Below are 26,153 nucleotides of genomic sequence, written 5' to 3'. Positions count from 1 at the left end.
CTCCATCACTGCATTTGTGTTGTCATTTTCAACTGAAGTCACTTCTGCGATCTGTACTCATCTAGTAGCAACTTGCCTCGTTTAGCTTATCTATTCCAGAGCTTCTCTCCACTTCTGCAATTCTTAAATAGTTCAACTATGCATATGCTGACCTATCCATAACCCCCCAACAGGCATATTCTTGCAACCTTATTCTCTCTGTTTTTATTTGCACATTCCTATAATCTGTGGGTGTTTGTAGGGTGGTAACACCTGCCTTTCATTGTTACTTTCCTACCTACATACTTATTGGATTAATTTGTGGCACACTGATGACCTGCACAAAATAAAGGGAAACAACTCATTTTTTAGTTGACAAGCAGCTTCTCTGCCTGGTGGTAAGGAGGAAATTCTTAGTTGGCAAAGGTGGCCAGGTGAGTGGCTGTTTACCTGCCATATACAGCAGGGGTGGGGAACCTATGATCCCACAGATGGCGAACTCCCATCATCCCAGATCATTGGCCATGCTGGCTGGGGTTGATAGGTGTTGGATTCCAGAAACATCTGAAAGGCCAGAGGTTTCCCACATCTGGTATATACAGGGATCCAGAGGGAAAAAAGGAGAGCTGGTATCAAAATTAAGCAAACAGTTTTGCAATGGAGTAGGGCTGGCAAGGCCCTTTTTCAAGTCAATCACAAGGAAAGGAAGCCTGCGAGTTCTTATTCTCTTATTCACTTCCAGATTTAAAGGGGGGGCCCTATCTCCTGCTCATGATATTAAACACAAAATCTACAGCGCTCGGCAGCGAGGATTAGGAATTCCAGGATGCCTTCCAAACACTTAAGTCAATGGAGCCAGAAATCCTCCACCCTCTTCCTCCAATGCCACTGCCAAAAGCCATCATCAATAATTAAGAGGGAAAGTGACTCCATGGATTTACATAATTAAAAGTAGTAATTAAAATATTTAAACAGTGGTACTGTTGAAGACCCAGCAAAATACAGCAGCAATGGGCTGAAACAGAAGCAGAAGCAGCCTGTGAGGGGCATCCTGCCAAAGGGAAGCCAATTTCAACAGGCAGTGAAAGGTAAGGGAGAGCAGGGAAACGCCTGGGATTAAAGCGGAAAGGCTTCCCAAAAATTTGAGACGCCTGGCTTACTTGTCAAGGAGGGGTCTATCACGAAACCACAACTCGTGCTCCAGATCAACTGACAAAGCTACTCCACATTATAAAAAGACCACACCATTCACTGCTCTGCACCCTTCTGAACTGATTTTGCCTGGCTGGAATGTGTCCTTTGCTATGACAGTGCCTCTTGCTTGGCTGGAGGATGGAGATGGTGTATGTGTGTTAGCAGAGGGGGGGACATAGGAATCTCTGGATTTTGCGTGGTTTGAATCTGACCTACTTGGGGGTAAGAGTCACACCTGTTGCTCCGCCCACTTGCTGTCTCTGGTCCCACCCACCTCTGGCATGCAGCTCACAGAAGGTTGCCCATAATGAAATGCAGCTCTCAGGCTGAAAAAGATTCCCTTCTGCTGTTTTGAGTTATTCTCTCACATCATCACGAGAGTATCCTGCTTATCAGCAAAACCATCTCTAAAAACCACAACCACACCATTAAGTTGATTGAGGGAGAAGGGGTCTACCAAATAGCTCCTTGTTGCCTTTAAACCATCTGATCACTGTGGGTGGTCTGCTGGCCAACGATGTGCAATTCAGCTCAATTTCTTCTCCTTCCACTGTGGTCTCCTTCTGGGCTTCGATCCTCAAGTTACGTGGTGGGACTAGAATGAAACAGCATACAGATATATAAAGATCTCAGCATGTTGTCTTTCATGACACCTCCAAGAAACTGAGCATGTGGGATAGTTGCTGGACAGATTAGAGGTGGATCAGCTGCCTCACAGAAGGTCCTCTTCAACTTACAATTTTGATTAAGGGAACACTTTGTAAATGCATCACCATCTGCAATAATTCTAACAGATGAAACATATTATAAATGCATCTTTAAAGTAGCACCCTGCTTTCGCCCTCCATTTGAATGTAAATCCCACATTCCCTATTCCAAAAATAATTAGCAAAAAATAGAGTAAAACAAACTAAGGGAGATTCAGGATTTTCAGACCGAGAGGGAAAGAAGAGGGTCGTTTTCCAAAGAAAATAAATGAAATGCAACCCAACACGAATAATAGATTCTTGCATCAGAGAGCATTATTACAGAGAGAGCATCTTTCCTTCCTTTCAGGCATGTGTTCAGCACAGCTAAGTCATTTTTTCATTTTTTTATTTTTTTGTGAAATCCAAAGCCAGAGGGTTGAATTGATCAATGAAATATAATCCGGTAGAGTCTGGAGAAGCAGAGAATCTGAAGCATAACCAGGTCCTGCCCAAGACATTTTGGCACCTGAGGCGAACCACAAAATTGATACCCCCACCCCCGCCAGGGAAGAAGAGGTGAGTAAAGATCGAAACCAGGAAGAAGGGGGGGAATAAATATCTACATTGGAAATGAGGGTGGGAGTAGACCAGCAGCATCTCCTATTCATTGAGAGACCCTTGTAGAGGTGGTATGAGGGGAGTGCTGAGGAGGTGGCAGATCTGGCCTCCAAGAAGCACACCACAGCCTCTGTGGCAGTGGGAGCAGCAGGGAGGAAAGCATTCATTGGAGGCTGGATCTGCTGCCCCTGAGGATCCTGCCGCATGAGGCAGTGTCCTACCCTTGCCTCATGGGCAGGCTGGCCCTGAGCATAACTACAGCATCACAAAGTCCACCAAAATGTATAGATCTTTCCGTTATCCTCTTCCCCACCTTCCTGCAAACAGGGTGGGTGTGTGAGAATGGATGGGATAGGCGTTCCCCCCCCTTCTCTTTTATAATCAGTAAAGAGAATGTTAACACAGTTGCCTGCTGGTACTGAGTTTATTAAATCAAGCATTAAAATAAAGATTTAAATGGATATTGTTTATAAATGAGTGGGCCCGTTTTCTTCATTGTTTTTGCACTAATGAAGCAGTTGCGCGATTCAGGTGTGAATAATATGTTCTGTTCACTCCCCACCCACCAAAACCAAAGGTAAGGAAGTATGCACAAAATGATTTGTGCAGATAATAAATTAGTTGTTTCTGGTCCATAAACAAGTGAATGGCATGGCGTCTTCAAAAAACAAAGGGAGGAGGAAGCACAAAGGGGCCAACAAGGCATGCAAGTCCCCTGTGGAATAGCAGGTGATGTCTGGTCTTCTCCTTGCCCCCCACTTGCAAATAAGTTCCTACCCCCAAGAATGTAGGTGAAACTCAAAGCCATGTGATGCATGCTGGACAAGTCAGCCCAAGTGTGTATGTGTATGTGAACTGCACATATACACATTGCCATGTTGCTCCTTCCTCTGCCTGAGTCTTTCAGGCAGTCAGGGGAAAGGAGTAACACAAAAGCATCCCCGGAAGCATCTCAGCAGAAATGTGTGTGTGTGTGTGTGTGTGTGTGTGTGTGTGTGTGTACAAGCATGCACACACTTGCTATCTTAGTTTGGGAAACATGAGAATAAAAAGCTCTCTTAATGCAGCGGTGTTAGGAAACAACTCTCAAGAGTGAAGGTAGCCGAACTTGAAATTCATATTAAAGGCTAATTTTAAATACCTTTTCAACACATATTAACATACTACAAACTGGAACTCATTAAATTGTGGGGGTGGAGGGTGGAGAGGGATGAGTAAGAGCGGAGAACCTATATACCTAATCAGCAAGTGTGATCTCACTTGGTGATTGCTTGTTGCAATTCAGGTTCGTTACTGGAATGTTAGGAGACAGCATTAATCTGGAGCTACGGCTGTTATGGTATTAGCAACTATTATCAGTGGATATGATAATCCCATAGTTATGCCTGTTCTGTAATCTTCTGAACTATGAGAAATGGAATGAGTCACACACACACACACACACACACACACGACAAACTTAAGGACAGACACCATATGCCACGAAGAAGAGAGGAGGGGGAGGGTGTTTCTCGAGTATAATTTGCAGTAGGGGTTGAAGCAACAATTTGGCTGCATTTGGGTTCAAATCCCCCACTTTATCACTTGAATATCTTCAGAACAGGACAGGAAAAATCCGCTCCTGCTTCATATGCTGGTGAGCTGCTGCTCCATGAATTACACAGAGTATGAATGAAGGAGTCATGGGGTTTGATTCAATCCATCCATCCAAACAAATGTACATCTGTACGGAGCTCCTTATAACATTTCAGTGGCAAACCTGTTACCATCCCAGCCCCAACTGGGCAATAGGGAACACAACAAAATAGGGTGGGGGTTTAGGGTACCAGGCATACCAAGGAGCACCCAAAGGGGTTGCCATCCATACCAGAGTTTGGCATCCTCACCTAAGATGGGTATGTGCTAAAGCACCCTCCAGAATCTGGATGTGGCTAGACTACAGCTCCCATCACCTTTACTACTGGCCATCCTGGCCGAAGCTTATGGGAACTGCAGTTCAACAGCACCTGCAGGAAACCAGATTGGTGTAACCTAGGTATTTCTGCCCTCCATCTCTATTGTCTTTTAGGCATTTGCTTAAGACTTTCCTCTTTCAACAAACAAGTGGTGATTGTTATACTACTTGGTATCAGTTCTGGATTTAAAAATGATTTTACATTTGCAATGGGTGGTTTTTAGAGATTGTTTCATATGTAATTTGGATTTAAAAAAATATTTTTATATATACATTTGTTTTAAGGCTATTTTTATTGTATTGTAAATTGCTTCAAGACGCCTTATAGGAAACAATTCATAAATGAAACTAATAATAACTACACAGTCGGTACCTTGGATTCTGAATGCCCTGGAACTTGGACGTTTTGGCTCCCAAACGCCGCAAACCCAGAAGTGATTGTTCCGGTTTGCAAACGTTCTTTTGGAACCCAAATGTTCAACAGGGCTTCCGCAGCTTCTTATTGGCTGCAGGAGCATCCTGCAGCCAATCAGAAGCCACAATTTGATTTTTGAAAGTTTTGGAAATCAAATGGACTTCCGGAACAGATTCCGTTCAACTTCCAAGGTACGACTGTAATTAGTAATAATATGGATTTACAGTGCAATCCAATGCACGTTTACTCAGAAGTAAGTGGCCTATGTTCAGTGATATTCTCTTCCAAGCAAGATGACTGCAACCTCAGTTTTCCTTCCTGTTAAATCCAGCAAGAATATGAAATACAACCTTTAGTGAAAAACAACTTTGAGTAAACACATTTTACATCTAATAATTTTAACACTTCGGCAAAAGATGGAAGTGTGCAATGGTATATATGGGGACAATATGATTATATACCCAGCTGGAAAAAAACAGAAGTAAGAACAATATAAATATTGCCCATTATTTTACACTGAGAATATGGTCCAGCATTTGTGGGCTACAATTAAGCACACAGAGATCCTTAGAAGCATCATCACCTTGCCAAGAGGCGTAATAATGCTTGATTTTTTCACATTGTAGCACAGACTGTAACACAGAAGCTGTTACATTACCCATCATGCCCTTTATTAGATAGTCTCAGAACTCTTAAAATAAACAGAGAGGTTTGGAATAAAGCAATGAGTGCAGCCAAGAGTGTTTTGTCAAGGGACTAACTACTCACACCCTAATTGGCAAATATTTCTAACTTCTGTAATGGGTTTTGATAGAAGCTTGGATTCATGGGTGCAAATGTAAGGGTTTGGGGGAGCACAGAAGAATATGAGCTAATGTAATTGCCTGGAAAACCACAAATGACACTCCAGGCAGCTGTTGCCAGGGGAACAGTTATTTGCAACAGATTCCTCCAGAATTTATGGGTTTCCCCCCCTCCTGCCATTCTCCTCCACATGTCTGGAGAATGCCTTATGTACATGCATGTATGGCAATACAAGTGTGTGGTAGATGAAGGGAACTTGGAACACATGATGAAGTAGTACATTTTGGGGGGTGTGAAGCCAATAAATCTTAATGTGTGTCTATATGCTGACTTTCCCACGTACAATTCTGTGGATCAGGGTCCTAAGGTTTTAACAAACCAATCTTATGGGTTTTTCTCCTTCTGACACTATCTTCATCCATCCCAAAACATAAAAGGTGTGCCAATGTCTACAGAACATTGCATGAAAAACAGCCCCAGTAAGGAGGATTTATTTCAGTGCCTGTGTTGGAAGGCGAGATGGCTATAAAGCAGGTTTTAAAAATGTCCAAGAATCTGCTTTTTCCTCCCACCACCTTGCCACTCCCAAGTGAACTAAAGATGGAGTCTGGGGCTGACTGGTCCTTACCAAGCACTGTAATTGTCATAAAGTATTCCTGTGGGGGGTCCGTGTAGAGTTGGCAGAAGTATCTTCCTTCATCCGAAATGGAGACATTCGTCAGTGACACTCTGAGCTCACTGCTAGAGAAATTCACTAACTGAAACCTGCTGTCCTTCAAAGCTGTGGAACAAAGATACAATTAGAAACTGCAATGTTATGAGACATACAGTGCTTCCCTCCCAGAGAAAACAGTGAAAACCAGAAGCCTGGAGAGGTGGCAGCAGCGTTGACATGCAGTAGCAATACCACCCTCTTTTTCACATCCTGTTATTTTGGCTCATTATGTTACAATCTGGAAATAAACAATACTAGTACTCATCAATCAATACAAATAACCTAAACAAAAGCCCCGTATCAAGTACTGATAATTACTCTCCCCCTTCCTGTCTACTTGCTCAAAGCTGCAGAAAGCCTTTAACAAATGAGCTTCTACAACATACAGGGCCCCTTATCCCAGGCATTCCCAACCTGATGCCCTCCAGATATCTTTGACTGCAAGGTCCATCAGCCCCAACCAGCATGACCAATGACAAATTGGGTGGGGAGCAATATCTGGAGGGTTCCAGGCTGGCAAAGGATAGATGGACAGAAAGCCCATGAACAGAGATTTAACAAAGTAAACTTGAGAAGGTTTAGGACATGTGGGGAGAATGTTTAAGCAAACAACTTCCAGCAGAACTCCTAAAATCTTTGGTTTTGCCAATTCAGCGGAAACGTTTAATCAAGCAACACAAAGCTGGAGAGATGCATTGCAGCCTCTTCCGAGGTCCAGAAGTTTATAAAGTTAGATAAAAAAATAATTAATCAAATAAATTGTTGGACGTTTTCTGATGTTTTAAATACAACACCAAGTAATTTCTGGGACCAGAAGAACATGCATCAGTTCAAACACAGGCTCATTCCTACTTCTACTAACCCCTAACAGATATACTACCTACATCTCCCCCACCTATCCCAAAATATCAAAAGAATAAAGGGGGGAGAAGAGCACCATTCATTAGTTTCTTAGCTCTTCATTCCAAGGGCTAGGTAATATACCTTACCAGCTCCCCCATGATGCCATGTTTCACTATCAGCCCTTTTGTTAGTCTCCATAGAAATTACAAAAATTTCTCCAGATTTCCCCTCTTTACTTAGGGCACATGGCTGTTTGCAGAAGGATATCTCTGTCCCATTATTCCTGGCCTCACCTAATGCATGATTTCCAATTTTGGGGGGGGGGGGAAATGTGTCCCTGCAAAAAGAAGCACTCAGAAGAACCAAGTTTTGTGGCCTACTGACATATCCATGTCAATTTGCTCCAAAATATTAGGGACCATATTGTTCCTAACTTTAAAAGTCATTTTAAAAAGGATGGGAGACAGGGCAGTCCCAGGAGATAGATGGCTCATGTCGACTAACCTTGGACTATAAACGACCCTGTATATCTTAGTTATATTTTCCTAGAGAGTAGGCAAAGATTCCAGGAGCGATCAATTTGAATTATAACAGTGTCTATTATTGATAAGGTTTTAAACACATGTTCAAGACCATCCTAACATTCTACAGTTGGATTAAGGAATTGGCTTGAACATTCCAACCACCAAGCCAAACACATCTCCTTATCCAATGGTAAGCACATCCTGCTTTGCCCTATTCGATTTGTTTGTGTCAACTAAATATTTTGGCACTTAATTGCAATTCAGAGTGAATTACTGTGGTCAATTCCTCTTGCACTGCAAGATGGTCTGACTCTTATAAAGGTCTATAGCTAGTCTTTCCATTAAAGCAAGTGATTATGATTGCCTGCCTTTGCCTACTTACTGAAGAATTGACTAAACCTTTAAAATGTCTGACATTAAATTAAAAGGAGCCGTCAGCAACCTCTTTATCAAGATTTGCCAAACAACACAGAACTCACGTCTGAAGTCTCTGAAATAAATCGTCTGTCTATTGGGATTCAAGAGCTGAATCACGGAGTCATCACTGTTTCTGACTTTGCAGCTGATGGTAGCAACTTCCCCCTCTACGACGGTCACATCTTCTGTAACCAAATTCTGTCCATCACCTTAAGATGTTAAAAAGAAAAAGAAAAAGACAGGACAGGTCAACTCACATTCAGTCAATATGGAAGCAAAATACCCTCTCACCCCCTGCAAATGCAGCAAATTAGTTGTGAATTGGACACATGAAGACCTGTGGTTAAGTGAAGACCTGGTGCACAATACCCCTGACTAACAATGATTTGTCAGTTGCATTCACACACACACACACACACACACACACACACTTTTGCTGGATGGGGTTAACAACAACTTGCCTCAGGGAAATGTGTGGCAGGAATGCTTGCCTCTCATGTCTGGCACCAGGGCCGTCTTACCCATAGGCACTTGGGGTGCAGGGCACCTGGTCCGGGGCTCGAGAGTTGAGTCCGGGGAAGAGCCCACCCGTTGGTCAGAGCGCAGCAGTGGGCTCTTCTGCTGTGGGTGGCTCTGCATCGCAAGTTCGGGGGTGACCGAGCCAGTGAGATGCTGAGTCAGCCAGCTTGCTCCGCCTTCCTGTGGGACTGGGACTGGGCAACTGGGGGGCGCTGGGCGAATCTTTGCACCCCGGTGCTGTTTATGCTTAAGACAGCCCTGTCTGGCACCACCAATCCCTGCAGCCATTCCCTCTGCAATGGTCTTAGACTAAGAACATGCTAAGGAAGTAGTGGAACTGTGCAATACTTTATCATATTGGTATTTTTAGGCTGCCAGTAAATCAACACTCATTGAAAACTTAGTATCTCTTGCATTATACCAAACAACTTAAACACACCAAGGACAAATTCTCATAGTGTCTTACTATAAGGATTATCACCTTCAACATTTTGGATATTAAAATCTTCTCCCAGCTAAATGATTACAGCCATTTTATCTGTTGGAAGCTAGAAATCTTAAAACAGCAAGTAGCACCCTTTCATAAAAGACTGCTGATTAAAGATTCATATTCTAATTCACTATTGATTTTAGATAAAATTTTAATTTATACACTACTTAACCACACAAAAATGGAGTTCAAAATAGCTCACACAACACAAATTCAGTTCATTATTTTGTACTTTCCTTCCAGCAGATGCATACATTACACACCTGATAAGTACCTTGTGTGCAACAACAGCATCCTAAGGCAGCTGTTCTGCTTTAAAGAGGATGGGGGCAATTGGGACCCCTCCTGTTGCACATGCCAGGGGCTCTGATGACACACTAGTCACCTGTGACAGATCAACACTTTCTGTTTGAGCAGAAAAGCAGCTCAGCAAATCAAAGCTAAACATGTTAAAACTGGGCATGTGCATGTATGGGCCTTTCTAATAAAAACCATATTCTCAAGGACAGAACTATTAAATGCATTGGACACCACCGATATAGCTGGAAAAGCTTCATTAGAAGGATGTGTGGAAAGACAGACACAGATACCATAATTATTTTGCTAAAAATAGGAGATGCTGCTTCTGCAGACAGGCTATATCTGGAAGCACCTGAAAGGTAATCCCATCTGGCTGTGAAAACATAACCCCTGGGAGAGACCTCGGAGGGGTGGGTGTGAGACGAGCAGATCTCTTCTTGAGACTTAAAAACAAAACAAAAAACCCCAACAAGACATGCATATGAGCAGGGGTGCCAACTTGAATAAAATAGGGGGCACAGGTAAGCACACACCATTTGAATGGCAAAGCCCACCAACTTTTGGGGGCCCGGCCCCCTCAAATATTTTACTGGGGTTGAAGGGACCTTGGCTCCTAGTAGTTGGTTCCTATGCATATGAGAACACATATCTTCACACACACACACAAATATCCCAAGCACCACAGACTGAAAGATCTAAAACAAACTGATTAACGAAGCTGCGGCAAAACACAAATCAAGGCTAAGGAAGGGGCAGAAGAGGAGAGAGCTCATTTCCAGGGTGCCACAGCTTTTAACTGTGTGTCTCAGCGATGGGCTAAAAGGCAGAAGGTTGCACCTCACAAAGCATTTTTGGTTGGTCTCTTTTAGTTACCGCAGCCTTCATTGTCTGTGCCTCATTTCCTTTACTATGGAACATAGACCTTTATGTAAATGTGCTTTTACACTGGGTACATTCCTTTATTTATTTTTTTTCATTCCAGCAGTTTATCGAGGACCCAATTATGCACTTCTAGACCTAGCAGAAACTGCACTGACTATTAAGTACCCTGTTTACGGCTCCCTTCTTTCCTGAAAGCTCTGCACATTTTGCTGCAGAAGCCCAACTCTGTGTTCACGGCAGGAATCTGTCAAGTCAAAAAACTCAGCAGCCTGCCTGTTAGCGATGGGCCTTATGTAGTCACTGAGTAAGATTTTCAAATAAAAAGGGGTCAGGTATGCATTGAAAACTGCATGGGGGAAGTTGATCGCTTTTCTCCCTCTCATAACACTAGCACTTGTGATCATCCAATGAAGCTGATTGTTGGAAGATGCAGGACAAATAAAAGGAAGTACTCATCAAGCAGCACATAGTTAAAACTATGGAACTCATTCTCCATAGGAGACAGTGGTGGCCACCAACTTGGATGGCTTTAGAAGAGGATCAGACAAGTTCATGGAGAAAACGGCTATAATGGCTACTAGTTTTGATGGCACCAATGCAGCAAAATCCAAGATTACAAAGAATTCCCTAGAGCGGAAATATTTAATTTTCTTTCAATGATCACCCCAAGCAACAGCTAAGGACATCAGAAGAGACCTACAGTCCTTGATAGCTTCATTTCCCCGTTATAACACTGGAGGCAGTTGGGGGGAGATGCATAACCCCAGTGGAGTTTTCTAAGGTTGCCGTATTTCAAGAAGTAAAAAATCTGGAAACCCCCAAAGTTGTTGAGCTTTTTAAGGAAAACCCGAAAGCTTTTTTAAGACAACTTGGGAAGGTGTTATGGTGCGCTTACTATCAGGAAGGAGTGGGTGGGATCAGTAAGGCATGGGAGCTTCCTGCTTTTAGAGGCCAAGTGCAATAGATACATTCAACAAGACAGCTTAATTTTCCAAGGCACTTCCCTGTTCCAGCCTCCCTTCCCGTTCACAGCTGAGGAATCACCACTACTGATGTAGCAATTGCACTGAGCACAACGACTGGCGTGTAGTTGGTACCAGGCTACCCAGTACATCAAAGCCAAGCAAATTCTCAAATCAAAGGAACCAAGATTAAATTTATACTTTGCTGGCAGCAGGCAGGCAACGAGGAAGTACGTGCAAAATATTTGAGGGAAAACTTATCACAAGACATTGCCTAAAACAGAGTAAAAAAGGTAGCTCCATCTGATTGCACTTGTTTTCAGAGCCCAGCTTCTACTTACTATATTTAAATCAGCAGGTGATGCTTTGATAGTCCAAAAGCAGAGAACAAAATAAATTCTTCCATTCAGTTACCCAGTGAGCTAGGTAATATTTTACTGTCAGAAGCTCTGAATTCCCCCCTCCTACACCTTTTAATGAACTGAAGCCAGTGTGTCAGCAGCAATATCTAGGTTAGAGTATTAAACAATGCAGAAATGGGGGGTGGGGCGGGGGGAGAGAAGCACAGCTCTGCATTCTACGTTCTGCATACTGTCGCTTCTGCTTCTCTCGCTCCAGTGTAGCTTTTGAGCCAGCTCAAAGACACCAAGTGCAATCGTCTTTCACTTGCTCGTGGCATGAAAGCAAAAAAAGTATAAAGGTAAGCAGAGTGATGACTATATTGGGGCAGGTGAAAGATGGAAGGTAGATAAAGGGTCCCCCAAACAAAGTAAGGCAACATTTGGCTGAAAACACCATCTATCTATCCATCCATTCCTGTGCCTATATAAAGGAGGAAACTATGCCTCCACTAATTTCTTCTCACAGGTGCCCTCTAATTCCCTCCTTCCATGAAGCAAATGGCAACTTTGCTCTTTAAAAAGTGGTTTTAAATCAGGAACACAATGCAGAGGAAAAGGTTAAAAAGCCTACTCTCCAACTGCCATAGCCCTAATCCTATTCCCCACACTCCCAGGCCACTTTTAAAACAACAAGGAACCTCTATGATTAGGGGCTCTCGCCCTTTGTCTAGCTTTGTTTTAGGATTACACAGGAAAGCATGTGAGTCCTTGTTGGTGTTTGTCTTGCACAGGGGTCGGCAAACTAAGGTCCACGGGCGGGATCAGGCCCAACTGCCTTCAGGATCTGGCCCGCGGACTGTCCGTGGATCGGTGTGGGGATTCTGTTTGTTTAGGTTGTGCCATTTCCCCCCCTCCCTCATACACACCGTGGCTGCACCTCCTCCCTCCCTCCTCCTGGCTTCTCCCCGCCCTGCCTAGAGGAGGAAGGGGGCTGGGCTGAGCTGGCTGAGTGCCATTTTAAGCAGCCCCTCTCCGGAGCCAGCCCTTTCGCGCTGCTCATCTTCCCTCCGCCATTGTCACCACTGCCCTGCTGCTCCTGTTTGCCTGCCTATGAGAAACAGCAGTAGCAGTGGTGGTGGTGGCAGCCCCTGGGAAGGTAAGCACAGCAGCTGGGGCTGGGGGGGAGGAGGAATACTTGCCCCCCTCACCTCTTCTTCCGGCTCTCTCCCCCCCCCCCCGGTGCCGCTATTCCAGCCCGTCACAAGGTCTGAGGACAGTGCACCAGCCCGCAGCTAAAAAGTTTTTGCTGACCCCTGGTCTTGCAGCACCTGCTACACTTTTCCAGTTAAAGATACTGTTACGCGCCGACAGCACTGGAAATGCAACATTGGTGGGTGAAAGAAACAGAACAAAATGAATGCATCCTCTTCAGCTATATGGGGGCGGGGAATCAACAACCCTCCCTCTTCAAATATTGTGCCTCAGTAGAGGACTGGTTTGAGCCAAATGGCCTGAAGTCATCAAGAAGAGACAGAACTCAACCTGCCCACTAATGAATGGCCTGGTATGTTTTTGGAACCTGTTTCACGCTTGTGGGATTTCCTTCACTTTGAGACTTGCCAAAAGCTAAGAACATTTTCGGAAACAGAAGACTGTATCATTTCAGTTGACTTCTACATGTCAACAAGGAAAACATTTTAATGACTCATATTTTATACATGAAGTGCAAATGTTTGGTCAACCAGAACAAAACTGTAAAAAACCTCTGGCTTAAAAAAATTAAAATAAACATCATGTAACGTTTAAGCAAAACACCAGTTTTCATTCTACACTTGATTTAGGCTAATCTCTCTTAGATCAACCAAGCCAAAGTACTATGGAGACTGAAACGTACAGAAAGACTTTGCAAAGGCACCCAAACTACTATGAGCAGATATTAATCTGCATGCCATCAATATTCCAGGCCACGAACGTCTAGAGCTAATAAAAAGAAGTACTCCACACAAAGCTTCTATTAATTGATGGAATTCGCTGTCACGGGATTTTGTGTGGTTTAATAGTATAACTGTTAAACAAAACAAAATACTTCACAAATTTATGGAAGAGAGGTTTGCTGAAGCCTATTAGTTAAGATACTACCTGCATAATTGGAGTCAGTATGCTCTTGAATGCCAGTTGCTAGAAACCACAGGAGAAAAGTCCTGCTTGTGGGCTTCCCAATGGGGAAACTGGGTGGTCACTGTGAGAACAGAATGCTGGACTAGATGGACCACAGATATGACCCAGGAGGCCTCTTAATGCAATGGAAGCCAGTACTTGTAATCACCCAGAATTTTCTAAAATGTCCTTTCTCTGTAGCCAAGTCAACAACAATAATTCATTTATATATTGCTGATATGCCAAAATGGCATCAGAGCATTTTTCAACTTTAAAACCAATCCTTAATTAAAAGGCACAATTAAAAGGAGCTATTTAAAAAGTTTAACAATTAAAACAGTTAATAAAACTACAAGTTTGGTTCTGTGGAATGCTTGCCTAAAGGAGTGTGTTTTTCAGGAGCTGGTGGAATGCCAGCAATAATGGGACCTCTTTTATTTCTGCAGGGGGAGCATTCCACAGCAATGAAGTCCCCAGTGAAAAAGCCCACCTCTGTGTTCCCGCAAGCCAATGATTCAGTGGCGTAGCGTGGGTTGTCAGCACGGCAAGTAATTTGCACCCCCTAACCCGTGGATTTGCGCCCCCTAACCCTAACCCCCAGATGTTGCGCCCGGTGCGGCCAGCCCCCCTGCACCCCCCACGCTACGCCACTACAATGATTATCAGGCTATGGCAAAACTAACCAGGTTTCATAGTACTCTCACATATGTAGGGCTGCGTAGAACCTAAAAAGAAAATCATTTATTTTGGGGAGCAGCACAGAACTGATAACCGGATGGCAGGGGACAAAGATGGGAATCACTATTATCTGCCTAGTTTGTGAACTTGGGGGTGGGTGGAGAACTAGCTGGTCAGTGTTAGAATGCTGAACCAGACTGACCTTTGGTCTGATCCACTACAGCAATACTTATGCTCTTATTGTTCACAAAACAGAGAGGAAATAATTTATTCAATATAAGGCTGCAAAACCCATAGACACATTCTTGAGCAGAGCAAGCAGTATCAAATTAAAAATACTGACTACTGCAGAAGGAAAATGTCTGCTGGAAACATATTCCATATTTTTTTCATAAACACGGCGCTCACGACAAATTAAAGTCATTAAGATTTGATTTCCATCTCAGCAATTATCAGCATATTCTTTTTAACATTTACTTTAAGACAATCCTATCTTTCAATTCATTAAGCTCATTCTCCCATTTACGAAGTTCTATATCAAATCAAAATCCTATTTGAATTAATAAGAATTATGGGGAAAAGTAATTTAGAAATAAATGATCTGAGGTTCAAACCACTGAAGCTTTTGATTATGAAATACTGTACGGTTAAAACTAACCAAAGGATTTCTGCAGGACCCTCGCAATGAAAGATGTGGATCACCAATGCGATGGCACATGTCAGGATGCAGGAGAGGTCTTCAGGTCCTCAAGTGCATTAATGGTGTTCTCATTTAGCCCACAAAGGCAGAGCATTCTACCTTCATAGGTACACTGGGACACTGAATAGGAATTAAAAAGCCTTGCTTGCTTCCATGGAATCTGTTGTTCCCAGCCTGCACTCTAAGCATCAAATTAAAACCCGCAGCCACTTTGTCAGAATTAAAAATGATTAAATTGTATTAGACAGATCTGAACCAGACAGCCAACATTATAGCCAACAGCACTCTCTTATGGGTGCTACTTGCTAAAGGAAAAATCAGCATTATTAAACAGACAATGTAATCATGGTAAATAATATTGTCAACTGGGCTACATTTTCATTTAACTCTGTTAACATTTCACTCTACTGCAATATAGAGAAACCATACCTAACAGAAAATTGAGTTTCATATCCTGAAGACTAGGTGTCAGGCACTGAGGGATAGGGACTGGGATATGAGTAGACAGGCCACGAGAACCCTGCCCTTTTCACCACTTGCTTTGGGACCTGTAGCTACTGGTGCGGTGAAGGAAGAGGAAAAGGGAGCTCTGGAATTCCTATTGTTAAAGCTCAATCTGTTTTACAACTTGAATTTGTTCTGTGAATATTATACTCTTCTATTGTCAGGTGAGCCTAATAAACTGGGTTTCATGCATGGTACTGCTGCTCTGTAAGAGGGGTATTGCATGTTTGCTGTAAATAGATCAACACAGCTGTTTGGATTTTGGGGCTCACCTTAGAGGAATGGCTAAGGTGGACATCATAATGAGCTCCAGCACTTCAGAATTTACCTACCTGCAGCAAATAAATTCTCAAGTAAATATTTGCTGGATCAGAGGAAACTCAAGGGAGCTGAAGTCTAAAGGTAATTCCCAACACTTCATAGTTCCCAGATGCAGACTTGGCATTCAGGTAAAATAGCTGGAACTGAGTGGATTCAGACAATGACACACAATAGCATTTCTAGCCATACTATGAACAATAATTCCACACAGCAGACTGCTTGGCATGAATTTACCCACACTTCTTTCTTAAAACCACAACCCCCAATCTTCTACTGATTCTTGTTAGTGCTCTATCCTCTCCCACTAGCAGACTAACACTTCTGTGCCATAAGGAAACATGCAAAGTCTTCTGCACAAACCGGTGTCTTTGATGTAGTATTTAGGGTCTGTATTTGCTAAGCACATCAAAAGCATTCATGGGAGAAGATTTCACACATTCAGTCAAGGGTATGGGAGCAATTAGGGGGAAGAGCTGGCAATAAACATGTAAAATCAGTGTCTCAGAAAGAGTCTAATTAACCAACACAGAATTCTGTACCAGCATTTTCTAGGTTCTGCTATCCAGCTTGGTAAACCATTTTGATTGCCAGCTAAAGGTTCCTCAACTCTTGCCTCTCAGCCAAATGATTCAGGAACAGAAGAGCCTGTCTTATACTGAATGATGCCATTGGGTCACCTAGCTCCATATCCTCTACACTGACCAGAAGCAGCTCCCCAGAGATTCAGAGCACTGGGACTTTTTGCATACAAAGAAGGAGCTGTAACATTGAACCAAAGCCTTTTAGATGGGCTTTAGTCCATACCTGCAACATCTAACCTGGCCTAGAGAGTAAATGTGGGCAAAAGAGGAAGAGAAGAAATGGGAACATGAAATGTCTTGGTGTCTCTAGAGAATTATAACAAACTTGTAAGAGAAGCAAATTTGGGAAGAGAACTGAAATGTTTCTGATTGATATTCATGATGCACAGATTTTTCCTCAATTAAAGTTAATTACCCACAAATGGAACACATAATAATCTGTGTGCTTTCTTCTTTTTTATTATTAATCTGCTATTGTGATGTTTAATGTTAAGTTAGAATCCTATCTTGCAAGCTTAGATATCCACTATATAGGCTTTCTGATTAGTTTTAAATTCCAAAAGCTTTTTAACTATGCAGTTTAAATATGTAAGCCACATAATAGACCATAATGGCTCCTTTGGAATCATTAGAACACATAGTAAATACGATGCAGCATGACAATAGTTTAAATACACACTCAGATGATAGCTTTGTAACAAGTGGATACTTTGCATTCTATCGGCTAAATGGGCACTTACATATAGATCATAATAATATCTCCTTGACAACAGTTAAGGTCTATTGTCTCAATTTATTGGCTCAGGAATCTTCTTGGTTGGGTATAGTGCTCAAAACAATGGGACAAAATAATACAAAATAAGTGATGTTAAAATAAACTCAGGAAGCTGCCAAATCTTGGAGAACTCAGCACTGAGTGGATGAAATACCACTCCTTATTTTTGTCTATAATATACACAAAATGCTGGGGGGGGGGGGGACCAATGAGAGAGTCTCCTCTCAACACTTCTTAGTGCATCCTACAACTTTTCATTTCAGGGGCAAATGCTGTTGCTTGATGCTTCTTCAGTTGCTCATAATGAAAGTGAAATTTAACATGGTTCCCCCCCCCCCTAAATTTCCCTTTATGGAAGCATTGCCATAGCTGAACCATCCTAGCTAAAGCACCAACAAGGGGGTTTCAAAAGCATTTGGCTCCATCAATGGGAAAAACAATTTGTATATGTCTGCCCAGCAAGTTATGGCACATCTGACTGGTATGGAGAGTTTACACTGATACAGACTGCTTCAAATCAACCATGACCCAAACTTCATAGTTTAGATTAAAATCTAAACCAGTTTAAGATAATCAGAGTGACAGGAAATCAAGGATTTTGTTATTATGCTTATGTGTTGCCCAAGAAGCTCAGAGAATATGAGAGCTCCAAGCAATCCCTCATTAGTTTGGGAAGGGTCAAGACAGCAACAACAATGACTACTATTACTATGGTTAAATTTATTACCTGCCCTGCACCAGAAGGTTCCAGGGTGGATTTCAACAATATAAAAGATAGCAATAAAAACAGTTTAAAACAAATTAAAATCACAACTAGATATGCTTAGCTTTAGAGAGCAATCTACATATGCAACTTTCAGACCATTCACAAAATCAAATTCTAGAAACCAGAACGACATCTTATCAAAAGCAGAACAGAGCTGTTTATCTATTCACCTCTGTTTTACATACAGAAGGTGCCAGACTCGGTCCTTGGCATAGACACAAAGGATCTTAGACATAGCTAAGAGAGATAGTCTTAAGATTTTGGATTGCTACCATCAATCAATAGCTGGCAATGCAGGCTGCACTCATGGCCCTGCCTCAATGCAAGACAAATGCACGACTTCTTTCCAATGTTTCTTTAAAAATGAGAACAATGGGTCCTCGAATACCTATTTGTTCAGCATAAACTCCGTACTATGGAAGCTGTTTTAAAGGGAAACAGTTTCCCTGATATGCAATGTACCTGGGTTTGCCTTTGAAGGCTTTGCAGACTACAGCTGGTTCCAAATACAGCTGGGTTACTGACTGTGACCAGGTGTACGAAACATATGCTCCCAGGAAGCACTGGCTTCTAGTTATTTTCTGGGTACAATTCAAAGTGCTGGACTTCACCTTTAAATCTCAACATGGCTTGGGACTCATGTAACTTAGGGCAGCATTCTCCCCCATGATCATGCCTAGAAGTTAAGTATGAGACCCCGTGCATTCAGAGGTGAGGAGGGCAGCAACCTTTGCCAAGTGATGTCCTCCCTAGAGAGAATCGCTGGTACCCCATCTGATGTCTTTTCAGCACTGGGCAACTCTTTATCTGCCCTGGCCTCTCTTTTTTGGATCTTCTGGTTTAGGTTTGTTGTTCCTTTCTTGTCATGTTATGCTCTTCTGCTGTTTTAGTATATTGTTTTATTGTGTTTTAATGACTACTAGCTGCTCTGAGTGCCCTTGGGCCAAAGACTGGGGTATACATATGCTAAATAAATAAGTCTATTTTGCTCCTGTGCCTTACATGCCAGCACACCCTGGGAAGATGGAATTTATTTGGCAGATGGTTCATGTATTTAAGTCTATTTTATGCAATTTTACTGAGAGACGTTTCAGTTTCAGCAGTAAAAAGAAGATATTTTTAGAGCCAAAAAAAATGGCAAAGACATGTTTAGATGCTTAATTAGTCCATCAAATGCTGAATTGTGAGGTATCGAACACTTCAGAAGTATCCGTTTTATGTACTTTGAGCTGCAAGAATCCCATTCTAATCTAATCCCATTAGCTTCAGAAGAGAAGCGCTATGTATTCCAAAGCACTATTTGGTAAAACGATGCAGTTTATATTCCAGAAGCTCTAATCACTAAATGAAATAAATTAATGTAAATTACTGTCAAATGCAGTATAGCTGCTATGTTTTAAAAGGCCTGTGCACTTATCTTGCTTGGCATATTATGACTGAGATGGGTTGCGAACTGAAATAGTTGGAGAAACTAAAGGTTTTGTTTATATAGCAGAACTAAAAATAGAGCCTCAAGTGATTTACAACTCTTCTTTATTGGCTGCTGGGAGACCAATGGCTTCTGATGCACCTGAACTGATCCTCAAACTCCATGGCTCCCGTTTCTCTTGAATAGCTCTGCAGGCTCTCAAATCATGGGATAAATCAATGGCAAGTTTGAGGGTAGCTTGCAAAGCTATTACCAGTGGGTAATGTGACAATGCACTGCTGGGGAGACTTCATGTAGCAAATGCATTTACCTATTCATATATTGTTTTATATAATGCCTTTATTCAAAATCAGAATTATAGGCATGACTATATAAAGTTAGAGGTGTGGAAAATCTTGGACCACCAATATGTCCACAGGGTAATGAGAGCAGAAGGAAAGTAGGAGTTACATGAACCACCTCAGTACTCCTTTTTCTATGCATGGTTTCAATGTTTTGCATTGCCTTCCTCTCCTACCATCCCCAAATACTGCAGAAACGGAAAAGAAGGATACACATTTGCAATTGCGGTATGTTGCTGATGTTGAAATATAAGTCAATGATACAGGCTTTTATAAAATACAGCCAGGAAGTGTTGAAGCAATTGCAAAAGTTTTGTTTTCTAAGTTTTATGAGAGGTTACAGCAGTTAAAGACTGCTTCTTAACAATTAAGAAGAGAGTAGTGATAGCAATTGTGAGAGGGGAGCTACCTCAGGATGACTGAGGAGAAGATCTCTTAGGCCAGAGGTTTTCAACCTTTTTGGGTCCACGATTCCCTTGACCAACTACATTCTTTCAGTGGCACCCCTGTGGAGCTCAGGAGCCCAGTTATGTCACCCCTTGCCTGCAGACCTGGCAGCCTCTCAATGTTATTCAAACACCCTCCCTTGTGGAGTGTTCCCTCAGCCTCCTCTCCTCTCCTCTCTCCTTTCCTTGAGAGTCCTCTGGGCAGCCGCAGCTGCCATCCCTGGTCTCAGAGCTGCTCCCCTCCACCCCAAAGAGAGGTGCCTCCTCACACTGCTCCATAGGGGCTTGGGAAGCACCCCCTGGCCAGACCCAGAGGCACCATTCGCCTGGGGAGCTTGTAGCCAGGGCTGCTGCAACAAACAGCTGTGCAAGCCCTTAGGAGACAGAGATGTGAGAAGGCATCAGAGGAGGGAAGGATGGAAAGAAGGACAGAGGCCAGTGTTGCCCGTGGCACCCCTGGCCATCGTTCAAGGCACCCCAGGGTGACATGGCACACTGGTTGAAAACCACTGTCTTAGGCACTCATCATCCAGCATTACTGAAAGCAATGTAACCTTTCTTGCTTTCAGTTCCTCTTCTAACCAAACGTTCCTCCTTCCCAATACAATTATAAAACAAAGAAACACCTTTGAGGTTTTTGATGCTCTGGCAAAATGCAGATATACCAGTCACACTCACCCATGGTAAAAGAAGGGGGAAACAACTCCTGGAAATTATCGAATCCCAGCTCATAAATCAATCAGTTCTTCTCCTTGTAACAGAGAGGAATCCATATTTCTGTGTGCATGAAGGCGTATTTTTACATTAAACATTTCAGCCCTTCGGGTCAAACTGAATGACCTGTTGCTTACACTAATAGGACTCTATGCAATGAAAATAACGTCTTACCCCAAAATGGAACGTCAGTGTTAGAAGAAAGCAACAAAACCTGGCTACACAACCCTTTCTTGGAGATCTCACATTTGACCTTAGATGGGCAGCAATAAGAAAGAAAAAGCATGTGTCTCTCAAAGGAGTGCTCTTTCATTGTGCATGACAGCTTTTCATGTACACACCCAGTAGCCAATGATTATGTGCCAATTTGCTTATTGTGGTTGGGAAGAAAGTCCACAACAGTTAGTACTGATCACTAATGGGATCAGAATGACAGTCATTTTACTACTGAGTTATAAGCTCTATTTAGTCCTCCAAGTATACACACATAACCAGTGAAAAACTACTTCAAGTTTTCAGCACTTTCTTTCCCCAAATATTCATGCATATGTTTATATGTTAAAACTAGATGCTCTAACTTTTTAAACCTCCCCTGAATCTTTGTAATTCCATGGTCTCTGTAGTGCCAAAATACAGCAATCAACTCAAGTAGTGTTTCCTTTGCAGCCTTTATTCATGAGCTGATCAAATGGGACGGATCCAATAGACTGGATAGAGGAAAGAGTGAGGGGAAAGAAAGCATTGCTTCCAAAGCAGAATAAGGCCAGCACCATTTTACTCTTGTGAGCTTTGTTTAATACTATCACTACAAGATGCTGGAACACTCCACATCTGGATGGAAAATTGTCAGACTCTTTTAAAAAGATGCTCAATTAGGGGGAAAAAATGCTAAAAACTTTTGAGAAGAATGGACAATGTATGTTAATTGTGCTGACAATGTGAGACATTTACTTTCAATGGAGTTAATTTAGTGACATCTGTTCATGGCCAAGAGAATAAAAGGGACTATTTAAGATGAGGCTGTCAGCAAGAAAACATCAACACTGGGTGGCTTCGATTAGCCTCTTCCGGCCAAAATCATTGCAATATACTAAGAAAAGGGGAACAAACACGCCTTGCACATGGCAACAGCCTTTTCAAACACGCAGCAGTAAGAATAGGAAAGAAGACAGGATGTTTCTGGAATCAAAATGCTGTGCTGGTCTTCCAAGTTCTGCAAGGCAATTAACCCCAATATTTTCAGCATACACTCACAAACTGTATATAATCTATATGGGTTGCCTTTACACAAGATGGAACTTTTGTCAGCACAGAAAGGAGGAGGGGGCACAAGGCTGGATAAAAGGGGGTGGGGACTGAGGGCCAGGAGGAAAAGTATGCAGCATGGAAAGTCCAAAATACTTGTTTATTGAAAATATTTTTTATAATGCCTTGAAATCAGAAGGCAGCATACAATAAACAATACGTTAAAACTGTAGCCACAAAATGAAACAGCAGCATACACAAGCCAGCAGAGCAATAACATTAATTCAAAGCAACTGGCAATAGTTTCCAAACAAAGGCTTGGGAAAATAAAGGATGGGAAATTTTAGCATGTGTTGGAATGACATAACTGCTGGTGCTTGCTGCAGTTCAGAGGGGAGGTGATTCCACTGAGAGGGCGCCACAACAAAAAAGGTGCTCCTTCACGTAGCCCTGTCACAAACCACTTAGCGCTTTACAGTGCAAAATTAAAACCTTCACCCTGGCCCAGCATCATACTGGCAACCAGTACAATGGTACCTCAGGTTAAGTATTTAATTCGTTCCGGAGGTCTGTTCTTAACCTGAAACTGTTCTTAACCTGAAGCACCACTTTAGCTAATGGGGCCTCCCACTGCTGCTGCTGTGCCGCCGGAGCATGATTTCTGTTCTCATCCTGAAGCAAAGTTCTTAACCTGAAGCACTATTTCTGGGTTAGCGGAGTCTGTAACCTGAAGCGTATGCAACTGAAGCATATGTAACCCGGGGTACCACTGTACAGTTCTTTGCAGAGTGGTATTATTGCATGTGGGCAGAAGGATGCCCTGTACCAGGGGTCGGCAACCCGTGGCTCCGGAGCTGCATGCGGCTCTTTTACACCTTTGCCGCGGCTTCGCAGATCCTCGGGGACCCTGAGCAGAAAAGCAGAAGCGCCAGAAAGAGGAGGGGGATGGAGCTGGGCAGTCGAGCCGGGCAAAGCAAGGCGGCGGCAGCGGAGCTCGAGAGGCGGCGGCTGCTGGGATGGAGGAGGAGGCGGCGGCAGCCAGAGAAGGGCTGCTGCTGCTGCTTCTGCCACCTGAGGGAAGTTCTGCCTCACCTGAGTTGAGGGAGAGAGAGTGCGCGCGCTCAAGGGAAATGGCGGGACGGGGTTTTTGTGTGTGTATGTGTGTGAGGGGTGGCGGTGGTGCTTCGGGATCCTTTTCCGTGCCTTGCTTCTGAGTGGCCGCCGAGTTGAGGGAGAGCACCTGAGGTGAACGACAAAATGGGCCCGCCCTCCCTGTCAGGGAGGAAGGGGTGAATTATGTCAGTGACGAGGAGGGGGTCCAGAGGTAGCCAGCAGGTGCCGTGATGCAGCATCTCGGCCTCAGAGAGAGGCGGGGGAGCACGAGAGCAATTGCAGAGGGAGGGGGGGCTGTTAGGAACCAAAATCATGCATGCGGGATTTCCCCCGTTCTCTCGTGCCTGTGCAATTGCTGCCCTTCTCCCTTCCCCCTCGAGATTTGCTGCAGAGACAAGCAAATGAAGAAGAAAGGAAAGAGTATTAGCTGACATGTCCCCGGATCCCATGGAAAGCACCACAGATTCCTTTGCTTACCAGCTTTTTTTATTTTAAGTTGGCTTCAAACCTGTAATTGTGTAGGTGTATGTATGTATACATATACACACATAAATATCCATATCTCTTCCCTCTCACCTTCCTTTCACCCAGTTTCTCTGGCACTAGTTTATAAATGCTGCTATGTAGAAATGATGAGAAAGTTGCACCAGCAGAAGGAATGGATATGTGCTGTTAGTAAAAAGAGAGGGAGTTGAACTGCAGGGAGGGACAGACACTTTTCTATGTATTAATTTGTATAATGCCCTCTATGCACATGGTGCTTTGCAAAAAATGGATATGAGAGGTACCATACCCCTCTTTGCTAACTGAAATAGACTCAGGGAAAAGAGAGAGAATGGGGGAAGGGGAAGAATGTGTGGTTATTTACATTTGGCTTGTTTTGCGGCTCCCAGTTTTTTTTTTCTTCGGAAACGTTTCCAAGTGGCTCTTTTTGTCTTAAAGGTTGCAGACCCCTGTCCTGTACCAACATCCCAACTGCTGCATTCTGCTCCAGCTGCAGTTTCTGGACCTGACTTAAGGGCAACCCCACACAGAGCGCATTACAATAATTCGATCATGATGTGATCAATACACTGGTCACATTGGCAAGGCTGTTTCTGTTCTGGAACAGACATAGCTGGTAAAAGGTGTTCCTAGCCACTTCACCGATCTGACACTGAAATCCCAAGCAGTACCCCCAGACTACACAGCTGTTCCCTTGCAGGAAGTGCAACCCTTTCTAGAAGAGAAGGAGATTACACATCTCCTGGAACCCACCCAGTCACAAGACCTCCACCTTCTCAGGATTAAGCTTTAGCTTACTGAACCCCACTCAGCCCATGAGACATGTATGGCCACATGCCACACAGCTATAGAGTTGTGTAGTAGCAGTATAAAATTTTCTCCCTTGGAAAGGAATCACCCTCACTACCCTCATGAACAATGCGGCAGGAAGCGAGAGGACTCAAAGGCTTTGTAGGCAGCAGAGGAAGGCCACTGCACCCATGACCACCATGTTGGTGACCCCTGATTTAAGAGGTGCAACATGTACCTCAATTGTTCCTTCCACCCTCATTTCATCTGAGCCTGAGAACCAAGCAGTACAAAAACAGACAGTGAGAGCCAAGAACCACTCATAAAAACAACATTTGGTAACCCACAGTTTGTCGTGACATTTGAGCTCCTGAGATGGTTTTGGAAACTGTGTCAAACATGGCTTTTGTGCCTGCCTCAAGCGTTGCAAATCATTGCACCACTGCCCAGTGCCTTGCAGATATTTGAAAAAAAAAACATTTTAAAACTGGAAATATGTGAAGTCAGAAGTGTTCGTCTAAGGGTAAAATATAGGGAAGGGACTACTAAACAATGCAGAATGTATTTTATGAAGCATAATAAATATACAGCAGCTACTTCAAGTGCAGACCACTAAAGGCTCTCTGCACGTTAGCATTCAACATTCCCCTAATAAGAACTGGTAATAAAGTAGATGTGTTGGGGGAGGGGTGGGGTCTTCAGTGTTTTCAGTGGAGTCAGAAAGGGCTGCATTCAGCTCAATGATTTTGCCTTCTGAAAGCAGCAAAACCCCAGCCTCAGATGTTTACCGTACCTGCTTCAAGGGCATTCATTAGGACCGACAGCCTGCGTGACTGAAATTTGGCTGCAAGAGCAGTCTCTCTGCATCTCCCAATTCATTTCTCCTGCCAACGAGAGATGCTGAAAGCCTTCCAAATTGAAGCTTAGATCTGACATGATGAGCAGGAAGGATCTGTGTTGGAACACATCAGATACGCTCTTGGAGAGTGTGTCGCCATCCATTGACATTACTAGAGAAGTGGGGGGAGGGGAGGAAAATAGGAAAGGGATACTCAACAAGCACTCACACGGTGTGTATGAGAGAGAGAGAGAACGAACACGCTCTGAGGGGGCAGAAAAGAATACATTTCGTTCATGAGACAGTTGTAAACAGATGATAATAATCATGCTGAATAATACTGCAAGGTGAAAATTACTCACACTTCTCATGAAGAAGCCGAGTGGGTCTGGATTATTATGTGAAGGGGCAATTTCTTACCTGAAAATTAGGTTTCTGTGACTCAGTCCTGCAAGTCTATTGTGATGGCTTACTCATTCCATCAGCTGCCACTCAAAAATGCAGAAACTGTTAATAGGAAGGGCCAATTCTTGCAACTTCCTTTTCAGATGTGACCTCAAACTGTTAGCTAAACGAAGGCAATAAAATTGATGGCTGCAGAGCTCC

General features: G+C 43.2%; 1 protein-coding gene across 8 annotated transcripts in view; it reads right to left on the bottom strand.

Moving 5' to 3' along the window:
- Nucleotides 1-26,153, bottom strand: part of CADM1 (cell adhesion molecule 1) — a 300,635-nt gene that overhangs the window by 62,012 nt on the left and 212,470 nt on the right. For all 8 annotated transcript variants that reach the window (XM_081889913.1, XM_081889906.1, XM_081889907.1 and 5 more), the window contains exons 2-4: nucleotides 8,215-8,361; nucleotides 6,282-6,434; nucleotides 1,631-1,768 (exon numbers count right to left, since the gene is read on the bottom strand). In XM_081889913.1, coding sequence (XP_081746039.1) covers nucleotides 1,631-1,768; nucleotides 6,282-6,434; nucleotides 8,215-8,361 — 438 coding nt within the window. The remainder of the gene's footprint in view (nucleotides 1-1,630; nucleotides 1,769-6,281; nucleotides 6,435-8,214; nucleotides 8,362-26,153) is intronic.

The sequence above is a fragment of the Podarcis melisellensis genome (genome assembly GCF_964234715.1).
Source record: "Podarcis melisellensis genome assembly, chromosome: 15".
NCBI classification, from domain to species: domain Eukaryota; kingdom Metazoa; phylum Chordata; class Lepidosauria; order Squamata; family Lacertidae; genus Podarcis; species Podarcis melisellensis.
The sequence above is the reverse complement of the archived record's forward strand: the minus strand, read 5'-3'. Positions and strand labels throughout refer to the sequence as shown.